General features: G+C 32.9%; 2 protein-coding genes and 1 long non-coding RNA gene across 3 annotated transcripts; all 3 read right to left on the bottom strand.

The window, feature by feature from the left end:
* Positions 1–656: 656 nt before the first annotated feature.
* LOC134276648 (uncharacterized) lies at positions 657–2,874 on the bottom strand. Its single transcript, XM_062758922.1, has 4 exons — positions 2,858–2,874; positions 2,037–2,713; positions 1,611–1,898; positions 657–1,453 (listed from the first exon to the last, which is right to left on the bottom strand). The coding sequence occupies exons 1-4, from the start codon at positions 2,872–2,874 to the stop codon at positions 657–659; spliced, it is 1,779 nt and encodes a 592-aa protein (XP_062614906.1).
* Positions 2,875–2,881: 7 nt separating this feature from the next.
* Positions 2,882–3,373, bottom strand: LOC134276636 (uncharacterized). Its single transcript, XR_009994087.1, has 3 exons — positions 3,290–3,373; positions 3,095–3,171; positions 2,882–2,988 (listed from the first exon to the last, which is right to left on the bottom strand). It is a non-coding gene; the product is annotated as an uncharacterized LOC134276636 (long non-coding RNA).
* Positions 3,374–3,449: 76 nt separating this feature from the next.
* Positions 3,450–4,642, bottom strand: LOC134276657 (uncharacterized). Its single transcript, XM_062758931.1, has 4 exons — positions 4,373–4,642; positions 3,756–3,890; positions 3,585–3,650; positions 3,450–3,470 (listed from the first exon to the last, which is right to left on the bottom strand). Exons 1-4 carry the CDS (start codon positions 4,598–4,600, stop codon positions 3,450–3,452), a joined length of 450 nt encoding a protein of 149 aa, XP_062614915.1. The 5' UTR covers positions 4,601–4,642.
* Between the last annotated feature and the right edge of the window lie 17,632 nt (positions 4,643–22,274).

The following is a 22,274-nucleotide window of genomic DNA, read 5'->3' on the forward strand; positions in this document are numbered from 1 at the left end:
AGATGGCACAATTAGCAGGCCAGTGTCGAGAGGCAAGGGATTTCGATACTCAGCTAAGTTCCGTTCTGGAAATCAAAATGACTTTTTAGGTGAAAGAAAATACAAAATTCAAACAAGTCATTTGTTCCAAAATCGGAAAGACGTTGTTTTAAGGGAGCTCTAAACACTGACAATCAGGATAATTTAGGACTTTATAGAAATATATTTTATAACTGAGTTCATTAATGATTTTTAAAAAATATTTTCATACAAGGATGCCACCTTTTTTAATGAAATAAAAATGATAGAAATAAGGGAATATGTAGGAAAGTGAAAAAATGTTTATTTTTTACATAAATAATTTTCTCCAAAATTTCTCGAAGTCCTACATCATTGTTACATAAACCAACATACAAAAAAAAATAAATACATAGAATGACCCCAACAGTTGAGAAATATTTTGACATTTTATACAAAAGATTACAAAAAATGTAAGGATAATCACAGATATTTTTTGTATATATGGAATTTCTGAATTTTTCTACAAATTTAAATAAAGGTTTTGCCATTTGGTGTACAAAAATTCATATCTTACATGGTGGAGCCAGGTTTATAAGAGAGATAAAAATAAAATAATATATAACTTTACAATTATAAAAACAAAGGGAAGTAAATCTTTACAACTGACTTGACAAATAATTCGACACCGAGTTGATTATTTTCTTACACTTTGTAACTCTTGCTTTACCATTTACAATTTCTTCAAACAAGTTTTTTACTCCATCTTCACCATTTCTTGTGTGTGCTAGTTTAATATAATTCATATTTAAACCAGATTTTGCAATTTTATTTGCCATAAATTCTGTAATCACTTTTCCATGGACTAAGATGTCAAGAGATTTCAAATTGTCATTCTTTACTGAAGAAAACTTTAGATGCTGCAAAACATAATCGTACATGACGCTTTGACTCAACAGAGTGTTGAAAGGAATGTTATGAAAGTTCACTAAATTTTGTAGGTCCATAGCATCAGTTAGAGCACAATGAGAAACCCCTAGTGACTGGATTCCTGCATCTCTCATAAGAGACTCCTGAGAAAAACTGCCAGTTTGTGTCTTTAAATCAGAATTTTTAAAAACCTCCAAAGTGTCGATAAAGCCGGCAATACATGTATTCATCACAATATTTTGTGACATAATGTTTTGAATAAATAATGGAAAGTCAAACCGTAATCCATTGTGGCTCACAAGAATGTTAGAATTTGAGTCCGATAGCCACTCTGAAAACTTTTGGAGTGCTGATTTCAAGTCTGTTGTTGCAAGTTTTTGATCCCTGTAGTAAAGTTCATGGTTTTTCATATGGAGACCAGTCACACAAGTTGCATTTGCAGATATTGTACCATTGGGTTTTATGTATTTTTGAAATATATCCTGTCCTCTTGCAGCTCCTATTTCCAATATTTCAGCTGATGAACCTATAAGACAAATCTGAGACAATGTATCTCTAGAAAAAAAAAATATATATATATATATATATATATATATATATATATATATATATATATATATATATATATATATCAATGTCTCATGGAAATACATGTGTATATATATCTGTATATAAAACTTTACCTAAACCTGTTGTTTCTAGGTCAAAGTAAACAAATGTGCTATCAGTATTTCTTAGTGGTATTCTCTCTGGTTCAACAGTGGCACTTGGAATGGAATTGATGTCCTGCTCCTCATCCATTTTCTCTAGTCCAACTGACGTTTCATATGTTTTTCCTTCACGCACTTCTTTACAACCCTGATCTTGACTTGAGGATTTCCTAATTTGGCATCTCCTTTTCTTGTACTCTGCACTACTCTGTCTTATCTTCTGTAAGTTTCTTTTTCTGTCCATCTTTTCAACCGCCTTTTCTGTATAGGAGACATATTCAGTTCATCATTGACCTGTAAATATACATGTAAACATAATCATTACTCATTTACATGAAATGAGAATACATGTATATGATTATTTTATATTGCATAATTTTTTCGATTATTCAAATATACCTACTTCTTGTATATAAGACTTTCCAATGTTTTTCTGTGCAACAGCTGCAGCGATTATGAAACTTGTACTTTCTGATCCTGACAGAAAGAGGCTCTTTGGATTTTTTGATGCAACGATGTGATTAAAACTTTCGCATGCTTGTGTCGATCCAAGATCTGATAGTTTATCAGCTTGTTGTGCATACGTCTGAATAATGGCTTCCAAGTCCTTTTTCAACTCTGGACATGTTAGATACCTGCTGTATGGAAGATTCCGTGGAAGGTAACTCGCTGGATTCCGCTTATATTTACACCATGAAGGGCATGCCAGATGGTCTCCATACATATGAGGAATAATACACAATAAGGATTTTTTCAACTCTTCAGGTTTTTTCTGGTTCTGGGCAAGAACATAAGAAAAATATTTCTTTAGATGTGTCATAGTTTTTCCTCTAAGTTGTTGATACTTTTTGAATCTTTGCAAATCATACAGTTTGTTTGAAAATGTTTTCTTCAGGTGATTTCTGTCACTGAATTTTGTAATACTTTGCTCACACTCTTTCCTTGCACGTGAAATTGTCGTACTGTCATCATCCATTACTAATTCATGTGGATGGATATGATCTTTTTCTAAGTCTTTCAACATCCCCACAATCATGTCAGGCTCCATAGCTTTGGCTGAGCCATCCCAATTCTTCCTGGAAATAGAAATATAAAAATAAGCATGTAGAAAATATAAATATTATACACTGTATTAATTTGCAGTGACCTTCAATCACTATTGATTTTTTTTTTACTTTACATATTTGTTTTTATATATTATATATTTGATACTTATCAACTTTTTACCTGCAGTCATGGTTAATGGGCTGAATGCCTTTTCTTTTTGCATTTTCACAAAGTCTGCATTTTCTGCATCTATAATCATACCGCACTATTTTCCCAGATTTATCACCTATTAGTGAACTGTGACCTGTGGTTAAAAAAATAAAAAGAGATATATTCATAATCACCTCATAAATAAGTTTTATTTTCAAAAAGAAATATTTTTTTTTCAAAGTTTCTTCTTGAATGCATACCTGAATAGCTGTTATATTTCCTTCCACTAGATCTTGTTTGCCATCCAGCATCAGCCGCAACTCTTATTTCAACTTTCCTAAAAATATATAATAAAAAAACTACACTGTCATAGGAGAAATAAGAAAGACAAAAGGTTGTTGAGATCATGACGCTTGGTATTTTTTTTTCATAAAATTTAATTCTATAAAATTTACCCATCATTCATTTTTATTTCTTCATCAAGAGCCTCATTGCAACTTTTTTTGGCAACAGATTCAATAGCCTTTCCTGCTTTTCTGTCTCTTTTCTTGACTGTTCCAGCCGCTACACCAGGGATATTCAATGAAGCAAATAACATGTGTAAATTAGAGAAACCTATTCCACTGCTGGTAATACCTACAAGACACAGAGTGAATTGAAAATAAAATATTATTCACTATCAAATATGCTGCAATATTAAATCATATTGCGAAGTTTTCTGAAATTACCTGCACCAAGCTTAGTGTTCACATCCCAAATGTTTTTTTCATGCCACTTTCCAGTGGGGATGTTTGAAATAAAACTGCATATAGTACACTACAAAATTAATGAAATATTTCATATGAATCAAGGTGATTACTTACAAATTTAAGTTCATTTATTATAAGTGTTTATTTTGATGATGATGAATTTGACATTTACCTTTATGTACAAAATACTTCCAAGGCCATAATGCCTCTCTTGAAAACAATCACACAGATGTAATACAGTCCCACATTTTTTGCATCCTTTCTGTAGCTGTGCTGCTAGCACACCAAGTTCAACCACTCGACGACCCTTTGTATGATACATGTATTTGTTTGTAAGTAAAATTGATATAAAAAAAAATATCAATACGTAAAATACCATTATAAGACAACGAAAACAGAAAAGGGAATTCATGAACACTAAAGTTCATTTTTGCATTCTACATGTTTTGTGCACATTCTATGTAAAACTTGTAGCTTGCAGAAAGCCTTGAAAAAAGAAAACTATCATTTTTTAAGTTGTTTTATAATATTGTCAAACATTTCACTTGTTTTACAAACCTATAAAATAACAGAGACCCTTTCAAAATAACTGTTGTACTATTCTTTTGCAGGAAAATTTTTTGGTGAAATATGATGTAGAAGCAATTGTTAACTATACATAATGTAATATCTATCAACAAAAACTTTTCCATACGTTATTAACTTGATTAATTTGCCCTGCAAAAGAGTAGTAACACAGTTATTGTCTAAAGGACTAATGCCTCATATAAGGTTTACATTTAGAAATACCTCATGCCAGTCAAGTAGATTCTTTGAAACATCTGGGTGCAAAGTGTCTTCCTCATTAGTTTCGTCGGGCGGATCGTCGTTTCTATCGTCGCCTCTGTAATCTTCATCGGATGTATCTAATTCATCCTCGTCCTCTTCATCATATTCCGACCAACCCTCGTCAATGCTGGTAGTGGTACTCATAATATTTTTACCATGATTTGGGGGTCTTGAATAATCATGATCCATCCTTAACAAAATTTCGATAAATATAATAACAACAAAATATACTATTACTTCTAAGGACATGATGTTTTTTTTCAAGTTTCCGAAAGCCGTTTTAGAATTAGAATGACTATCGAGCAGTTACCTGGAGACCTCTGTTTTTCTTCCAGTTGCTTCAGATGTAGGAATTGGAACAGACTTTATTTTGGGGCGAAACCTTCCGCTTTTATAGCGTTTTCTCAAACATGTCAAATTAGTGGACATGCTGTCTGTCATTTTCGTCACTCTTTTCCTACCTTTTTATCCTAAAGAGCGGAAAGGGGAGTGATTCATTTTATAATTTTAGAATATTAACGGAATTTTTTTTCCCGAATAAATACGAAGGGCGGATCACTCCAAGTTCCAAAAAATACCGAAGCTACCGGAAGACTCTTTAGGTAGTGCAGTGTTTAGAGCGTCCTTAAATGCAACAGAATAGGGCACATTGGATCAGAATGCAGATACCGAAGATAGGAGCTGTACCAACGCAAGAACAGAAGGAAATCCATGATACTTCATCTAGTACAGAGGAACATACAGCAAAGGTAACATTTGTAAGCACAATGCCAACAGACACTGGAACCAATTCTTTGAATCTTGATGCATTAACAAGAGTTTCGTCATCATGCTACAAACTGCAACACAACATGCCAGTATCAGCAGGTTTTGTTAAATTTAAGCCAGTTACGGTACTAAGAGACACATGATGCAGCGGCATAGTGGTTCAATTGATTGATTGTATTTTGTTTAACGTCCCTCTCGAGAATTCTTCACTCATATGGAGACGTCACCGTATACTGGTGAAGGGCTTCAAATTTCGACCTTTACTAAGCACTCAGGGCTATTGAGCAGTGAGGGATCTTTATCGTGCCAACGCCTGCCGCTGACAGGGGACCTCGGTTTTTAAGGTCTCATCCGAAGGACCCGCAATTTTCACTTCAAAGTGCCGAGCGCATGGCGAAGGAACAGTTGCTACCAATATTAACGACTAGGTCAGTCGCGGCCGAGATACGAACTCACGACCTCCCGATCATTGAGCGCATAGTGGTTCGAAGAAGTAAGATTGATGAAGCAAATAATTTAAGATAAGTTTCAAACATGCATTTTGGCAGATGGTTCATCTACTAGAGTACCAGTTGCTTCCATCTTTGTTGACACGCCCTATATTACAGGAACATTTGAAGCATGGTGTATGGAGGAGCCAGTCTACGATCTAATCATCGGGAATGTAGCTAAGGTACGAGCACCTGGAGATCCTGATCCTGAATGGTCAGAGGCAAATGCTGTTGAAACCCGTCAACAAGCAAAGGTAAAATTAAAAACAATATCCTAAACTCAAGTTCCAAAAAATACTTAAGGGAAACATCACTCCAAACGAGATTAAACAAGAACAACAGACTGATGACTCACTGCAGAGAATACGACAATGGGCAAGTTCCGGACAAGTGGTTGACAAACGTACTGCAACAATTCGATGGCTTATACTCAACGGGTTTATATATCGTGAATATCAAACCAAGACTGAATCGGGTAAGTCTTACAGACAGCTTGTAGTCCCAAAGAAATTGAGGGAAATTGTCGTGAAATTGGTACATGAGTCAATCATGTCTGGTCATTTAGCTATATCACGTACAACGTCAAGAATTCTTTCTGAATTACTGGCCTAGATTACAGACTGATTTCAAGATGTTTTGTCGCTCTTGTGACATCAGTCAAAGGACCGTACAAAAAGGTAAGGTTTCTAAGTACCCCCTTCAGAAGATGCCACTTGTTGATGTTCCTTTCAAGAGGGTTGCCGTAGACATCGTCGGACCTTTTCATCATATTACTGACAAAGGGAATAGGTATTTTCTTACTTTGGTCGATTTTGCTACTAGATAGCCTGAAGCTGTACCACTGCCATCAATTGAAACGGAGAGAGTTGCCGAAGCGCTCAGAGACATATTTTCTAGAATTGGAGTTCCCGGGGAAATGTTGAGCGATATGGGTTCTCCATTTACATCATCAATTATGAGAGAGGTAAAACGGCTACTATCGTTAAATCAACTCACTACTACCCCTAACCACCTTATGACAAACGGCTTGGTTGAGAGGTTTAAGGGAACCCTCAAACATGTGTTAAAGCGTATGTGCTCCGAACGTCAACGTGATTGGGATAGATATATTAACTTAGTATTGTTTGCTTACAGGGAAGTGCCGCAAGAAAGTTAGGGCTTTTCGCCTTATGACGTAGTGTATGGAAGACACGTAAGAGGGCCCATGGGCATTTTAAAAGAGCTTTGGACAAAAGAGATAGACGATTATCAGGTGAAGTCTATTTATCTGTTGGATTTACGAGAGAGACTTGAGACAACGGCAGAGATAGCCAGAGAAAACTTGGAGAAGGCTTCTCAACGACAGACGAGATCCTACAACAGATCAACTAGAGCAAGGAGTATGAAGGTAGGAGAAAAAGTTTTAGTATTGCTGCCCACAGATTCAAATAAGTTACTGATGCAATGGAAAGGAACATTAATCATCAAGAAGAAGATAAACAAAGATGACTACCAGATTGAAATAAAAGGTAAATTGAAGGAGGAGGAGGATGACGAGTATGGCTTAGCGAGTGTCGGGAATACCGAAGGTGTGGTCATCAACCCAGAGTTATCACCTGAATACAGAAAAAAAGGTAACATCACTTTTGGATCAGTTTACTGATGTATTGTCTGATGATCTAGCTAGCTACACCAATTTTATTGAACACGACATTAAGATAATCTCAAGTCAACCAATCAGAGCTAAATCTTATGCAATTCCATTTTCAATGAGGGGAATAGCTGATATGGAAGTCGAGAAAATGCTGGAATTGAATGTCATTGAACCTTCAGAAAGTCCATTTTCTTCTCCAGTTGTTCTTCTGAAGAAACAAAGATGACACTTTTCGTTTCTGCGTAGATTTTAGAGCTCTCAGTGCATGTTCACAGTTCGATACAGAACCGATGCCAAATGCAAATGATATCTTTTCAAAGTTTTTCAACTTTTCAACTACAAGGTATTTTCAAGGATCGACTTATCCAAAGGCTTCTGGCAGGTTCCATTAACATCATCAGCTAAAGCCAAAACAGCGTTTCAGACATCCAAAGGCCTCTTCCAATTTCTAGTGATGCCCTTTGGTTTGTTGACAGCACCGGCGACGTTTTCCAGACTGATGCGTAAGTTGTTGTACGGAATGTCAAACATTGATAATTTTATCGATGACATCATTGTTTTTACAGAGGACTTAGATCAACATTTGGAAGTTCTTCATGAACTCTTTACCAGGCTGAGAAACGCCAATTTGACAGCAAAACTTTCCAAGTGTGCAATAGGGTACAAGAGTTTAGAGTGCGTAGGCGGTATCGTAGGTGAGAACCAGTTAAAACCAAACCCAGACAAGGTAAGAGCAATTCGAGAAGCGCCAGCACCAAACACTTAACGTCAGTTAAAATCTTTTTTGGGACTCGTTAGTTTCTACAGGAAATTCGTTCCCAATTTTTCGTCTGTTGCACAACCCCTCACTTATCTGACAAAGAAGGGTCGCCAAATAATATTATTTGGAATCAACCTAAGGAAAAATCATTTCAAACATTTAAGGCAAAGCGTTTGAAATCGCCTATTCTTAAACTGCCAGATTTATCAAAACAGTTCATTCTTCAGCCTGACGCATCGGATAGACGAATTGGAGCTGTGATGATGCAGTTTGATGAGCATAGTGGTTTGAACTTCGTATGCAAGTCGAAAATTGAAGGACAGTGAAAGTAAGTATTCTACAATCGAAAAAGAATGCTTGGCAATTGTTTGGGCAGTCCAAAAGTTCCACCTGAACTTGTATGGACACGAGTTCCTCATTGAAACAGATCATCAGTCGTTAATGTATTTGAACAAAGCCAAAGCTATCAACGCTAAGATCATGAGGTGGACACTTGGTCTTCAATTATATAGATAGCGAGTTATCGTCATTAGGGGGAGGGATAATCAAGGAGCAGATTAACATAGTAGGCTTAACTAAGTAGTGATGACTTGTGTCAATTTGTGTATATATAAACTCCTCTTTTTTTATTCTTTCGTAAATGTGTGTTCTAAAGTATTAGCATACTTTTCCATAAGTGGGAGGTATTGTCACATTTACGGTGCTATTTTGTCTATTTGCATTTTAAATCTACTCTAATTATTGTTCTAATTGTTTTCTGTAGTTTCTGTAGTTTCTTTCAGTTACCCTATTCTTGACCTCTTATTCAAACACCCTTTTTGGTACCTCTCCACTACCTGTATTTGTTCAACTGAGTTTAGGCTTCCGCCCTTCTCAAAACCGGCTTTCGAAGATATAGCTGCACGAGCTCTGTCTGATTGTCCAATTTTATACTGCCGAAGTTTTGTAAAGTTAAAGTACTGAGTATATTTTAAGTGTTATTACAGTTACTGACTTCTGAGGTGAGTGACATGTTTTATTTACATTTTCTTTCCTGTTTTGTTAATTAAACGGTCCTGGGATAACTTTGTTATTTCAAGGTCTTTTAATTTTAGTTTATTTGTTTGAATGTTTATTCATTTGTATAGTTTATATGTTCTATAAATATTATTGTGAGTAGTGTTAATTGATAGTATCGGCTCTAGTATTCTAGTTTTAGTTTCATTATGATTCTAAACAGTAAAGTAACTATACAAGTGAAGTTTCTGAGTGTAAGTGTAAGTTACATGTAAAATAATTTAATTATTGTGTAAAAGCATTTAATACAAGTTCTGTGATGTTGATCCCATTCTTATCCCATTTTTGTGTATGGTTGGTTATGTGGGTAATAACTTGTATGTAGCTTTGAGTATTTAACTGTGGAACTTAATTTGTTTACAATTGTTGTATAATGTAGGTCCCGTTCTACGTTCTACTTCATTTTGTGTATCATGTACAGTGTATGGTGCACAGCGTACGGAGTATGGTGTGATGTAGAAACTTAACGTTGTGTGGACAGACAAGAGCCAGAATACTATGTACAATATTTTAACTATATAAATGTGAAAATGTTTTTGAGTTTCTTGATTATTTGGAGAATACTAGGGAAAGAACCCATAACAACATGTAATGAAACACTTTTTCTCTAGTGAAGTATGTATTCTCAGAAAAAATCTAATGTTTCAAAAAATATCTATGTCTGATAACTCTTTCATATAATTTTGTCAGAAAAAGAGAAACAATGCAATGGAAACCAGAAAGAAATACTGTTTATGATGAATTATGAAATAACACTTCATGGTAATTTTGAAGAACTGAGTGAAGGAGACAGACACTATCCGTACATATCTGTCCACAATATAGAAAATAACTAGTGTGATTTTTTATTAGTTCTCTGACTACAGTGCATATTCAGCTTTTGAAAGAAGTTCCTTGTTAGTACTTTTTTTTTTAAATCTCAGTTTTCTTTTATATTCTAACGTTCAACAGATTGTTGTTAACAGTGTATTTGTTTCGTACCCATGGTCGTCATTTAAAAGTAATGAAAACAAGCATGTTAGAATATTTTACAACAATTCAAAGATGCTTTGTTTTCATGTTGTGTTGTAAATATTTGTATTTGTATATGTACATTACGTGCATTAATTCTACATTTACCTACATTGTTTCAGGTTTCAGGTATATCAAATATCGTTTTAATTATACAGTTGGTTTTCAATATTTATATAGGCAAGAAATCAAATCTCAAAGTACCTTTTCCGGGGATATTTAAAAGTTTATGTAAGTACTCTTTGTATTCTAATACTGATATTACTAATCTATGGTGGCATATTTCTGCCCCCTAGATGCAAGATTAATTATTTAATCATGCAAGAAAATTATGACAACATGCAAGAAAATTATATCAATTTGCACGAAAATTATGTTGACATGCAAGTTACAAATCTTTTAAGAGAATCTGATCTTAGAATGGGTAAAATCCTGTACTGTAGCTCTTATCTGACATCGTAGATGCAAGATGCCACATAACTATGACAAGATGCGGGTTACTTATGTTGACATGCGAGATAATTATGTAGACATGCAAGATATTTATGTTAACATGCAAGATACTTATGTTGACATGCAAGATACTTATGTAGAAATGCAATTGCAGGATATTTATGTTCCCATGCAAGATATTTATGTGTACATGCAAGATACTTATGTAAACATGCTACTTATTTATGTCAACGTGCGACTTATTTATGTGAACATGTGAGATTATAATTTGCAGATCAACATACATATCGTGCATGTTAACAATATTATCTTGTGTATTGACAGAATCAAGTCGCATGTTGACTTAAATAAGTCGCCTGTTGACATAATCATCTTGCACGTTGACATATTTAAGTTGCATGTTGACATAAATAAGTTGCATGTTGACAAAATTATCTTGTATGTTGGCATAAATTAAGTCGCATGTCCACATAATTATCTTGCATCTTGCAACTACAATGTCAGATACGAGTGTTAGAAAGTAAATTTATAATTAACCATGTATATGTTGGTAAACTCTTCCCGAGTACCATGAGATTTGGTGCCGAGCGAAGCGAGGGAGCAAATCGAATGGCGAGGGAAAAGTTTAACAACAATCATACTTAGTACATGCTTCACGCGAGAAATTAAGCCTTTTGTGTCTCTGTCTATTTGATTACAAATCTTTGTGTGTTTCTTATTATTTAATCAAGATTACGATAGGTTGACCCTGACTGTTGCCATTTTGTACAGGCCCAGATGTGATAATTATACCCTTAGGGTAATATCTACCTTTCAGGTGACGGTCTACAGTGAGTTGTTTTTAAACAGGTTCATTTCTATTGATTCAAAAATCTCTGTATGAAGATAGTCATGTCATTTTAATGGATTTAAGGCAGGACCATTTAAGTTTTGTGGACATTATTAAACATTCGTTTTGGTGGTAAAATTGATAAATTTCTCCTGAAAAGCAAAGAATTCCACAGAAAACGAAAAGCAGGAAAAAGATAGGTTTGCGGTTGGGTGTACATGTACACAACTTGAGCAATATAGGACGGTTCCTGCACATTTTAACTTCTTAAAAAAAAATCATATTTTGACTTTTTGATGTGTCCCATCAGTCCATGTCTGTTTAATTGGAATCGAAGAATAAATTAAATAGTAAGTAAAATTTTATTGTTCTCACTTCTCGATAATTCTGATTAAAGTATACCAATGTAAATGGTAAATCATTAATATTCAAACAATTACTAGACATTTCTTAATTTCTCTTTAACTTTTGATTTTAGTTTCAATTTTTTTTTGTATTTATTTTGGCTAAAGCTGAAAAAATCAGGAAGAAAGACAGGGGAAAAGAAAAAGATCTTTCTTCCTGTACTAATTTATGTTACTATGTATATTTCTTTTACTATGTAGCACATCAGGTCCATTATCTATTGTCTGGTGACCTGTGTCTATGATTGTAATTACCTATCATTGATAATGATTTGCTCAATAATAATGCACACAATGGCAGAGTCACTCAACCATGAAGCTTGGGCTTAGGGTGTACCAAGTGATTTGGTGGCAGCAAAAACCCTTTGTGTGAAGCATGTTCTAAATTTAAATTATACTTTCTTATAAGATTGGTAACTTGCATGTCAACATAATTAACTTGCATGTTAACATAAGTATGTTGCATGTCTACATAATTTTGTTGCATATTAGCATCATTCATCTTGAACGTGGGGGACAGAAACATGCCACCATACTAATCATATTGTTTTATCTCAACATTTAATTTAAAATTATAGCTTAATAACATTTCTACGAGAATTACACTCTGTTTATAATTTTTGATTAACCATTTTATTTTTTCTTGAAAGATACATTTTACCACCAAGATGAAGACTGCATTTCTAGGAATTTTAGCATGGCTTGCCTAGATTACTACATGTAACTGTACGCTTAATTCTGAAGAATTTTTTAACCATGTAAGGGATTGCAAATCAACTTGTCGTGAAATGGATTGGGAACCAAACTGTATAACTAACCTTGTGAATAGTTAATAAAAGAATGATTTTTCGAAATTACTTGATTGATTGATTGATTAGCATGGATAAAACTTAAGAAAAATGCACTTAGTCTATTAATTGCCACTGTGATATATTTTGAAAATATCAGATATGAAACTATAAGATACTTCATAAATATCTCAATTACAATGTACGTACATCTCTTTTTTATGTCTTTTGATTAAAAAGCATTATTTATGTAAAATTTAATATTAGTTTCAATTGTTTCTTTTTAATTTCTTATACCACGAAAGCATTCATATACATTTATTCTATACAAGAAATATGATTTTTCTTCTTTTTTGTATTTTACAGATCGGAAGCAAACGATCGCTTTCTACGCAGTGCTGAAAAGCAATTATAAATGCTCCTGCCGATGGGGCTATTGTGAAGTATGTTTCTGGATATGTCGACGCAAAAGAGTATTCTCGTGCAACAATTGAAAATCAGGCTAGTAGATGGATTACAACTTGTGAGCAATTATTAGTCGCACTGAAGGCCGGAAGCAAGGTCTCAACAAAAAATGTATCAAGGAAGAATATCTATCTGCACAGGAATAATTATTCATATTTTATGGGTTATAAACAATAAATAAGAATCCAATTAAGAAAAATGATTGAAACCGAAATAAAAACTTGAATTGACATTGATAATGCCTTTTTCTTTACATTCCTTGAAACATTTGCCCTTGAAAATATAGGGGGCATAAAAACTATTGTATATTTGAGGAAAAAAACAAAGCAATTTTAAAACTTAAAGAATAGTGAAAAAAATAACAAAGTATGTTTAAGGAGGCTAAGGGGTCTACAAATTAACCACAAATTAACCTCCATATTTATTTAATTTTTTTTAGATATGGTATTTTAAGCTGTCAACTATCATTTGGCAAAGAAAAAATTCATAAATTTATTTTAAAAAATTGATCATTTTTGTATATCTTTATATGGAGCTCTTCTTTTAAAGGAGATCGAAATAGTCTGAAAATGGCTGCCACCCCAGCCTCTTTAACATAAAAGTTTTGATGCCTGCATACAAAATTGAAATTAATTCCATGCAAACTTTCTAAATATTGAATTAAGAAGTATTTAAAAAGAAAAGAAAGAATGACGTTATTTGGAACCTTTTCGGCTATCCATTTGAAGCTTCTGATTATAATGTATCGCTAAATTCATAAATGATTATTGTACATGTATATGCTTTTGATATAAATGTCTCGATTTTACAGTCATATAAACTTTTATAATTACACACAACGTTATTGAAATGAACACGTTCAAACCAAATATTCCGGAAAATATAACCGGTTTCGATTTTAAGGTAGCAGCAAAGGGGCGGAGACATTTAAATCGCATGGAAATAGATCGTAAGCACATGGTTTTCCGTATTAAATCTACATTATATATGAAAAAGGCGCGGAGAGGACTGTTTTGTGTTCATTGTGTACAAAAAATAAATGATTTATAACCATGCATATAATTTCATTAATCTGTATCCACGTAAGTAAGTAAAGTAGGTAAGTAAGATACTATTATTTATTTATTTATAGTGACAAGTGTATAATTATTAAATTCTTTTGTTAACATACTTTATAAAGTAACAATCAACACCCGGCCCACCGGGCCTATATGCCACTTTAAACACAAAATTGAAATACACTTTATATTGAAAATAAAGAATACATCATCATAAAAACAGAAAAGCTCATAAAAATAAATATAATTATGATAAATATATATGAATTTTGTATGCTTAGGTTGGTCGTGTGTGTTTTAAGAATTATTGGTAGATGAAAATGACACTGTAATACAGTTTTTTATTTTCTGAACATAAAGGACTGTCTTCGCATAAATGAAAAATACTTTGCAACCTGTCCATAGGATAATTTGAAATAAGTACACACAGTTGATCCAAATATTGATTATTGCCAGAGTTTTCAAAAAAGTTTTGATCGGTATTCAGAGTACAAAGGACAATGCATCAAAAATGAATTTCGGCTTCTACATTATAAAGCACTAATTAATTTTCTCTACCAAACATTGTTTTAAAATTAGAAGTAAATTGTATTGTGATGTTGCTACAATAAACCATAACTTCATAAATTCTTTTGTAATGACATTGATCAGAATAGCCCCATCAAGACCTTACAACTGAAATACAAAGTTCTCAAAATTCTTCATATCTTTTTAAAATATAAGAGTTATGAAATTAGGAACTTTGGATAAAGTATATGAAGACTAGAGGTATTGTGACCAATGAGTTCACTAACTGATACCGCCAATTCCCATATGGTTATAATGTCCATGTTCTGCTGTGGCTGGAAAAACCAAAATATGCGTCGGAGTAAAGCGCCTTAACAAATTACGAAAAGCTATAACAACCACCCCAAGAACTAGCCCCAAATGTACTTACAATGATTTTGATATAACACCCAAGCTAAAATATTACCTACATGTATATACAGTGCTCTATGTACAGCATGTAATCAGAAAAATAATATACTTTACCTTTAAAATACCCCGAACAAAAACACTACAGTGAAAGAGGTCAATGTTAACTTTAAAACGCCAATAAAATTTACGCAAGAATCTTCAATATTTTGAAGATGAAAGTAGATTGAAAAAGAATTTTCCAACGATTGACACAATGAAAGCGTATCGAACACTTGAATATCACGTGAGAAAAGTGATAATAATATCAAACGGGTCACATGGGTTGACACTCGGTGACCTACTAATTTAGTAGCTAACTCGAGTGTAGTTTGGGTTCATTTTTTTTTTTTTATAAATTAGATATGAGCCGCAACTTGGCCAACATTGTCCTTTAGATATGTATAAGTTTAAGTTAAAATACACATTCTGTGCAAATGAGAAAAATGGCCAATTTGCGGCTCGATGTAAACAAAGTCGTTGAAAACTGGTATGCATATGAATAGAAATAGAAATGACACAAAATTGTTAGACCCCCGTCTCAAAAGCTAGTGTCGCTCGGAATTATTTAGTACTGTCATGCAATATAATATACCAAAACCTGCTCTTAAGATATTGTTTAATACCTGTAAAACATAAATTAAATGAATTTTGGAATTTTATTTTGCGCAAAACATCGGGATCCAATTCTCATAGCTTAAGTTCAGTCATTCTTTAAGAGACCAGCTTAGTGAATATATATCTTTGATTCCGACTATTACAAGTTGACCATAAACATCACTTAAAACCTTGTAAGACATTTGCAATAAAAAAGAAGTCTGTAAGTGACACATGAATATTCGTAAAAGTAATAAATTACCGGTGTGTACATGTGTCATATTTATATATTTAAATATGACAAATTTTTGCATTCGTTGTATTCAAGTATAAGAGATACGCACGCTAACTCTCGATTCCGGCTTACATTTTGTAACCAATTACTTCAATATACGAGCAATAAATGTATCATTCTACTGTGAACAAAATTGTGCACTATGTTTACAAGTAAATATTTAATACTTTGATGAACGTTGCTTCTTTGAACCTTCTATAGTATCATACTTAAAATTTTACTTTTCCTGTACCTTTACAAATGTAAATTAAATAAAATCTGAATATTTTAGTTCAAAATATAAAGTTTTAACCAACAAAATCAAAATTGAGAGATAATGAAAATTAAAAAAAAAAAAAGAAAGAAAATTATAATAATGCACTTTGATTTACTCTATTAAAATGAAATATACTTTACAAAAAAAAAAAAATCTGAAATATTGGTTTAATAAAGGTTAACCTCTGACACACTTGTTATCTGAAGTTAAAAAAGTTATAAATAAATTTTTGCTCTTATTGTTTTAGAAAGAGAAAAAGTGGTACTTTCATTTCTTATTTCAATTATCTACAGCTGTACAGTGTATATATTTAGGTATAGTCGTGATGCACTTTGTGATGTCTATGTTTATGGATATGTTGATGAAAAACTATAATCACCCGCAGTAATTGAAAAACAGCCAAGATATTGGTCAAGCACATGTGGTCACATGATCGTAAAACTAAAGAAAGGAAGCAAGGTTTCGACAAAAATAAATTCCAGGCGTCGAATTCATTTGTATGATACTTTTGCATATTTTTTCAGGTCATAAACTGTAAATGATTATTCCATTTTGTCAACAGACACCCATGTTACAGAAATAAAGTTTTGAAGTATGTTCATGTTTTTCAATACTTAAAAGCAAGAGAAAAAAAATCAGAAGTAAATAAAATCAAGTCAAATATCGAGATAACAAACAGAAGTCAAGCTCATTGGTCTATTTAAACAGTAGAAATCAGGAGAAAATGAAACACGGACCTCCAAACATCAATGGTGGAATCAGGTGACAAAGCGGAGTTTACTTCTTAGAACTGTTTAGCGGTCACATCCGCCGAGTGATCAATGTCATTTTCGGGAAAATTGAAAAAAAATCCGTGACGAATTTAATGTGTAGATAATGAACTAACAATCATCATTATACCTCTATTGATAATGCTCGAATTTGATTCACTAGTAAGAATGCTTTAAAATTCAATAATGACTCCAAAAGGTACTGTTTACAATAATAATGACCTAGGAATCGTTGCATGTGGGATATAATGACAGGTTATTATAATAAATGACCGCTAAAGACGTCGCGCATAGAATTCGGGCTGAACTTTGTAACGTCAAAATAAACATTTCTGACGTTATTTCATACATCGTTTGAGCGTAAAAACGTCAAAAACTAAAGGCGTAACAAATTAGACTAGACATCCAATTTTTGCTCCTGTTTTCTAAAAAATGTCTTATTTTTAGTGTTTCTTTAAATACAAAATTTTATTTATTTGCACATTTTAAAAATAAGATTTTATCTGTTACAAGTTTTTCCAGTAAAATAGAATACAGTTCATATTGATTTTATACGTCCTATTAAATACCATCATGTGCATATAAATGTCGTTGTAACAAAACCGACTAGACATCAAAATCACTCTCTCAATCTCTCCTTTTATTTGCTTACAGTTTTGTAAAGAAATATTTGACAACTGTTTTATTTGCACAATTCATTAATCAACTTTGATTTACGAAAAGAACCTGTTACATAGTAACAAAATTTCATCAAACATTCTCTCTTTTCTTGTTACAAGATCAAGGCATATTACGGAATGCTTCCAATTTTATGAACAGTCGGAATCGGCCAGTTAATTGGAAATTAAATAATACATACTGTGTGACATCATCACATCACATTACAGAAGCATCGTACAAATTTGCAGAAAAACCTATGTAGCCAAAACGACAAAATGATAAAAAATACTAACGCCCGTCGTTAACAGTGATACAATTTGCGCAATTTCAAACCCCAATACTTTGCACGACGTCTGAAATTCCGTTTGCAGTGAAGTAAATGCATACAATAAAAATTACTCAGTATTTTAGAAAAAAAAACAACTTTTTTTTAAAAATTGCGCTTTGTCTATTTTGCATATCATACAAAATACGATAAAATTTTATCATTAAATAGGTTGTTACCAGTCGCCCAAATGGGATTTATTAGCCTGTTTGGGATAATTATTATCTCAAACTAGGATATAAAGAATGTTTCCACTTAAGCATAGGGCCGTGGCCCCTTTTTTGGACCCCTCTAACTTTATCTAATTTACTATAGTCTTCATAATTTTACAGCTAACTGATATTTTGTTATTAGTGTGGTTCATAACTTGCAAAAAAAAAAATCATTGAAAACGGCGCTTTAGTTTTATTCAAGATAATTAAAGATGTTAATACCGGAACGTTGCGCTTTTCCGAGTTGGGTTTTAAGAACTCTCTCTACACTGCACACTAAAGAGTTTTGATTCTAAGGTATTTTTCTGCAGTTAGAGTGATCTGCCCTTAGATCTAAATTCTAAAAAATAGAAATTTACAATATATTACTCAATTTGTAATTAATTCAAGTATTCTTAACATTTCAAAAGACCAAGATAAATTAAGTGAACGTGTTATTTTCATGTATTTTCTCTACTGAAGTAATTAACAGTGATTTCTATTCCACTGATACTGTCTTGTCTTTGAACATTTTTCCTGCGGGCAAATGCCACGCACCATATAGTGAAAATGAAATAAATATGTTTAATATTAATCCTTTTATACAATATATTTTTCACATTGTCCAAAAAATATTTGCACTTATGTAGAGAGGGAAACATGTATAAAAAGCCAATTATATACAGAAAAGTAAACACAAAAAAAATCTCAAGCTTAAGGGTACTTACCACAAACAAAAATAAAAATAAATCCCTGAAATGTTAAGAAATCGTAGGTTTTCCATGGTGCTTAAATATAAGCTTTTGTTTTGCTTTCTATATAATTCCATACAAAATTTTGCAACAATTTTTAACCTTATGGCAAAATCTTACAAAATTCGGTCACTATACTTGTTAAACATTATTTAGGCTACCAATTTAAATGTAAATCTATGATAAATATTGCTGATTTCTGAAAAAAAGTTTGTTTGTGTTATTTATCCTTAATTTTCGCCAGTTTTTTCTTTTTCTTGTTGTTTGATTTTTGGGTGAAGGGGCGCTTGGGGATCTTGCGCGGGGATGTACATGTACTACCTCACTAAATCCAGATTTTACCCTCAGTTTTAGTCGTTTCTAGGTGAAAATTTTACACTTAAGAAAACCTGATAAAAGAAGCCTACAAGTTTGTAAATAAAAATGGAATAAAACCCCATGAAAGAAAAAAAAAAACTTCTTTTGTATTTTTTTTTAAAAGATTAGTGCCGTATCGAATTTATAAAATCTCCATCTCTCTCTACGTACTTTTAAAAGTAAAGTAAATACTTAGTACATATAATGGTGTACAGAATTTGTTGTTGTTGTGATGCTGCGTGTGGTGATATTTTATTACTAAAACAATTTTATCAATTGTATGTGTGATTATTTTTGTTTGTTTGTTTGCTTGTGTTTTTTTCTTGGGGGGGGGGGGGGGGTCCCAGAAAGCATTCCATGCAGTGTTAAACCATCTACGTAATTCTATACCCTGTGTGTATATATTTTTTAAGTAAAAAAAAAAAAAAAACACTTGAGGAATGATGGTATTGCGGCGATTGGGACTAAATATCTTTAAAATCTTTGACCCTCTAAACGTGACCCCTAAATCTAAGGACTATGATAGATAAAATATCATTACATTTTGACCAATTTTTAATTCCAGTACCTATAAAAAATACAAAACCGAAATAAAGAATTCGGTGTTGATTAATTGAAAATGTACAAGTAACGGTATAAGTTGGTCGCTTTTCGATCCTATATTATCAATCGGAGATACAGCCATGTGATTTATTGATTTTTTTTGGTATTCACAGTTACCTGAGTCTACAAATCACGTGATATATTGGAATACTAAACAGGTCACAATGAGGTTAATGACATGTAAATACCCGTAAATAGCGAAGAAAACGGTCAGCGTTTTGTACCTTTTTTTCAAAAAGTTTACCCCGAGCGCAGGCTTGCCCAAATTTCTCCTTTAAATATGTTGTATGTCCAACAGTTCTACACCTTCTGTCCTTTTGAAAAATTTGGGCAAGAATGCACTCTCCATGTATTCAAGCTTTAAAGATCGGAATAACTTTGAATAACAATGGAAATTCATGAATTGCAGTGACCCGTCTTATAAAACGCAGCCCCGTTCTTTATTTTAACTTACTTTTACAGTGTTTTAATTCCTGTAATTTTGCAAAGTTGCGATTAAGACCTAGAAGAATTGTTTTATTAATCAAATTAGGCTACTTTCTATACTTTATTTTTGCACAATTTACCGGGGGCCACTTTTTGTACACTAAGTGCAATCATTCTTTACTGTGCAAAAAAGCAAATGTTCATTTTGATAATAAATATCAAAAATCCGCATGAAAATACTTTAAAAGAAAAAACTTTTGGCACGCGATTTTTTTAACCCTACACTTTTTAAGATTGATCCTAAAACGTTTAGGAAATTCCGAGGGGTCAATGTCCAAAACAATGGGCATACAGAAAAACTTGCTAACCAAAAGTTATTCCTTAACAAGTATCTTGATGCGGATTTATTATCCATGTATTTATTACCAAAATAATTATTTTCATTTCTTTGCACTGTAAATTTATATACCGTCTCAAATATCATATCCTATTTGGGCAATTGGTCCCAATCTGGTAAAAGGCTAACTTATTTGAAAATATCCTTACATGTACAATTCAATTCAAGGGAATGCAGAAGCGATTCTTTTAAGGATGTTGGTTCCTCTGATCAAAAGTACTAGTGTTGAGACAGGGTATATTTCAAGCTATCTGGGCTCCTCCGAAAGTGTTGAATAATTATTAATGTGATAGGACAGTAGGATTTTAGCAGCACTTTTCATGGTACAGAGATGTTTTTAGATAACTATGACAACAAATTGAAATTAATTATCCCCGGGGTAGTGTTGAACTTTTCACTTTTTCATTAAGACATTTTTTTCTAATTGTAGACGTCACGTGGTTAAGTCGAGATGTATTGCCTCTTAAATTGTGGTATATGTCTCATTGACGTCTATAGAATGCATATAGATAGTAAAAGATTTATCCATGACTTTTCCTATTTATTAGTGTTACATGTTAAAAAAAAAGTGTCAATTCGCCGAAATCTGATCCATGTGCTGCCTTAACATACCCGCGCGGTTGAATATTGTTCAAATTACATCTAAAGAGAGATTTTGTATCCTAGTACAAAATTGCAAAAATTGAATGTGAAGAAAACGTTGGCCTAAATTTTGTATACTACCTTAATGTGCATGTATTATAAACGACAAGCTATTTAAAATCAAATTTATGACTTAAGTCTGTTTTCATTTTATAGGCGCCAAAAATATTGATGTAATTTTTCATATCACTATCTAAATTCGTACATTGTTTTCATTATGAGTACTATATATGTTCTAGAAATGATAAAAGCCATCATTGTTGAAGCGGTAAATAGCATTACGCAAATAGCACACGGCGGGTGTGACCGGTCGGCAGGGGATGCTCACTCCTCCATGGCACCTGATCCCACCTCTGATGTTTCTGGAGTTCGTATTTGCTCTGCTTTTATTTTGTACTTGTTTATGGATTTTGAGATTGAATACTGTTCGTTTTCACCATAACCTTCCTATTTGTGTTATAGATTTATTTTCTATGGATACACACATGCCTTTTGGAAGAACACTTTTCCGTACGAGTGAAATAGTATCCATATATATATTATTAACTGGGTCTTGCCTTGAGAGGACTCAATCTATTCATCATACATCTTTGATAGCATCGATATAAGTTACGAGAACAATAGTCCTGTCTTAGAAAATAAATTGGTAAGGAGGAGAGGGTTTCCTAAATGCCGTATGCGATTGATAATTGAATATTGCGTTACCCCATTTTAGGATTTCTTTTAGAGTGATATCCAAAAGACCCATTCCATTTTCTTTTAAATGCTTAAGACTTAGGTTGAGAACTGCTACTACCCGTGAGAAACAAGTTTTCGACGCTGCACTGGTAAAGAGACTGAATCTAAGAGTGCGAATTGAGCATCAAACCCTTAGGGCCCATTTTGTACCTAGGATGTTGTAGAACTCTATTAGTCCGTATAA

Source organism: Saccostrea cucullata, unplaced genomic scaffold (genome assembly GCF_032062105.1).
Source record: "Saccostrea cucullata isolate Sc308-1 unplaced genomic scaffold, CSIRO_AGI_Scuc_v1 ctg2324, whole genome shotgun sequence".
Classification (NCBI taxonomy): Eukaryota; Metazoa; Mollusca; class Bivalvia; order Ostreida; family Ostreidae; genus Saccostrea; species Saccostrea cuccullata.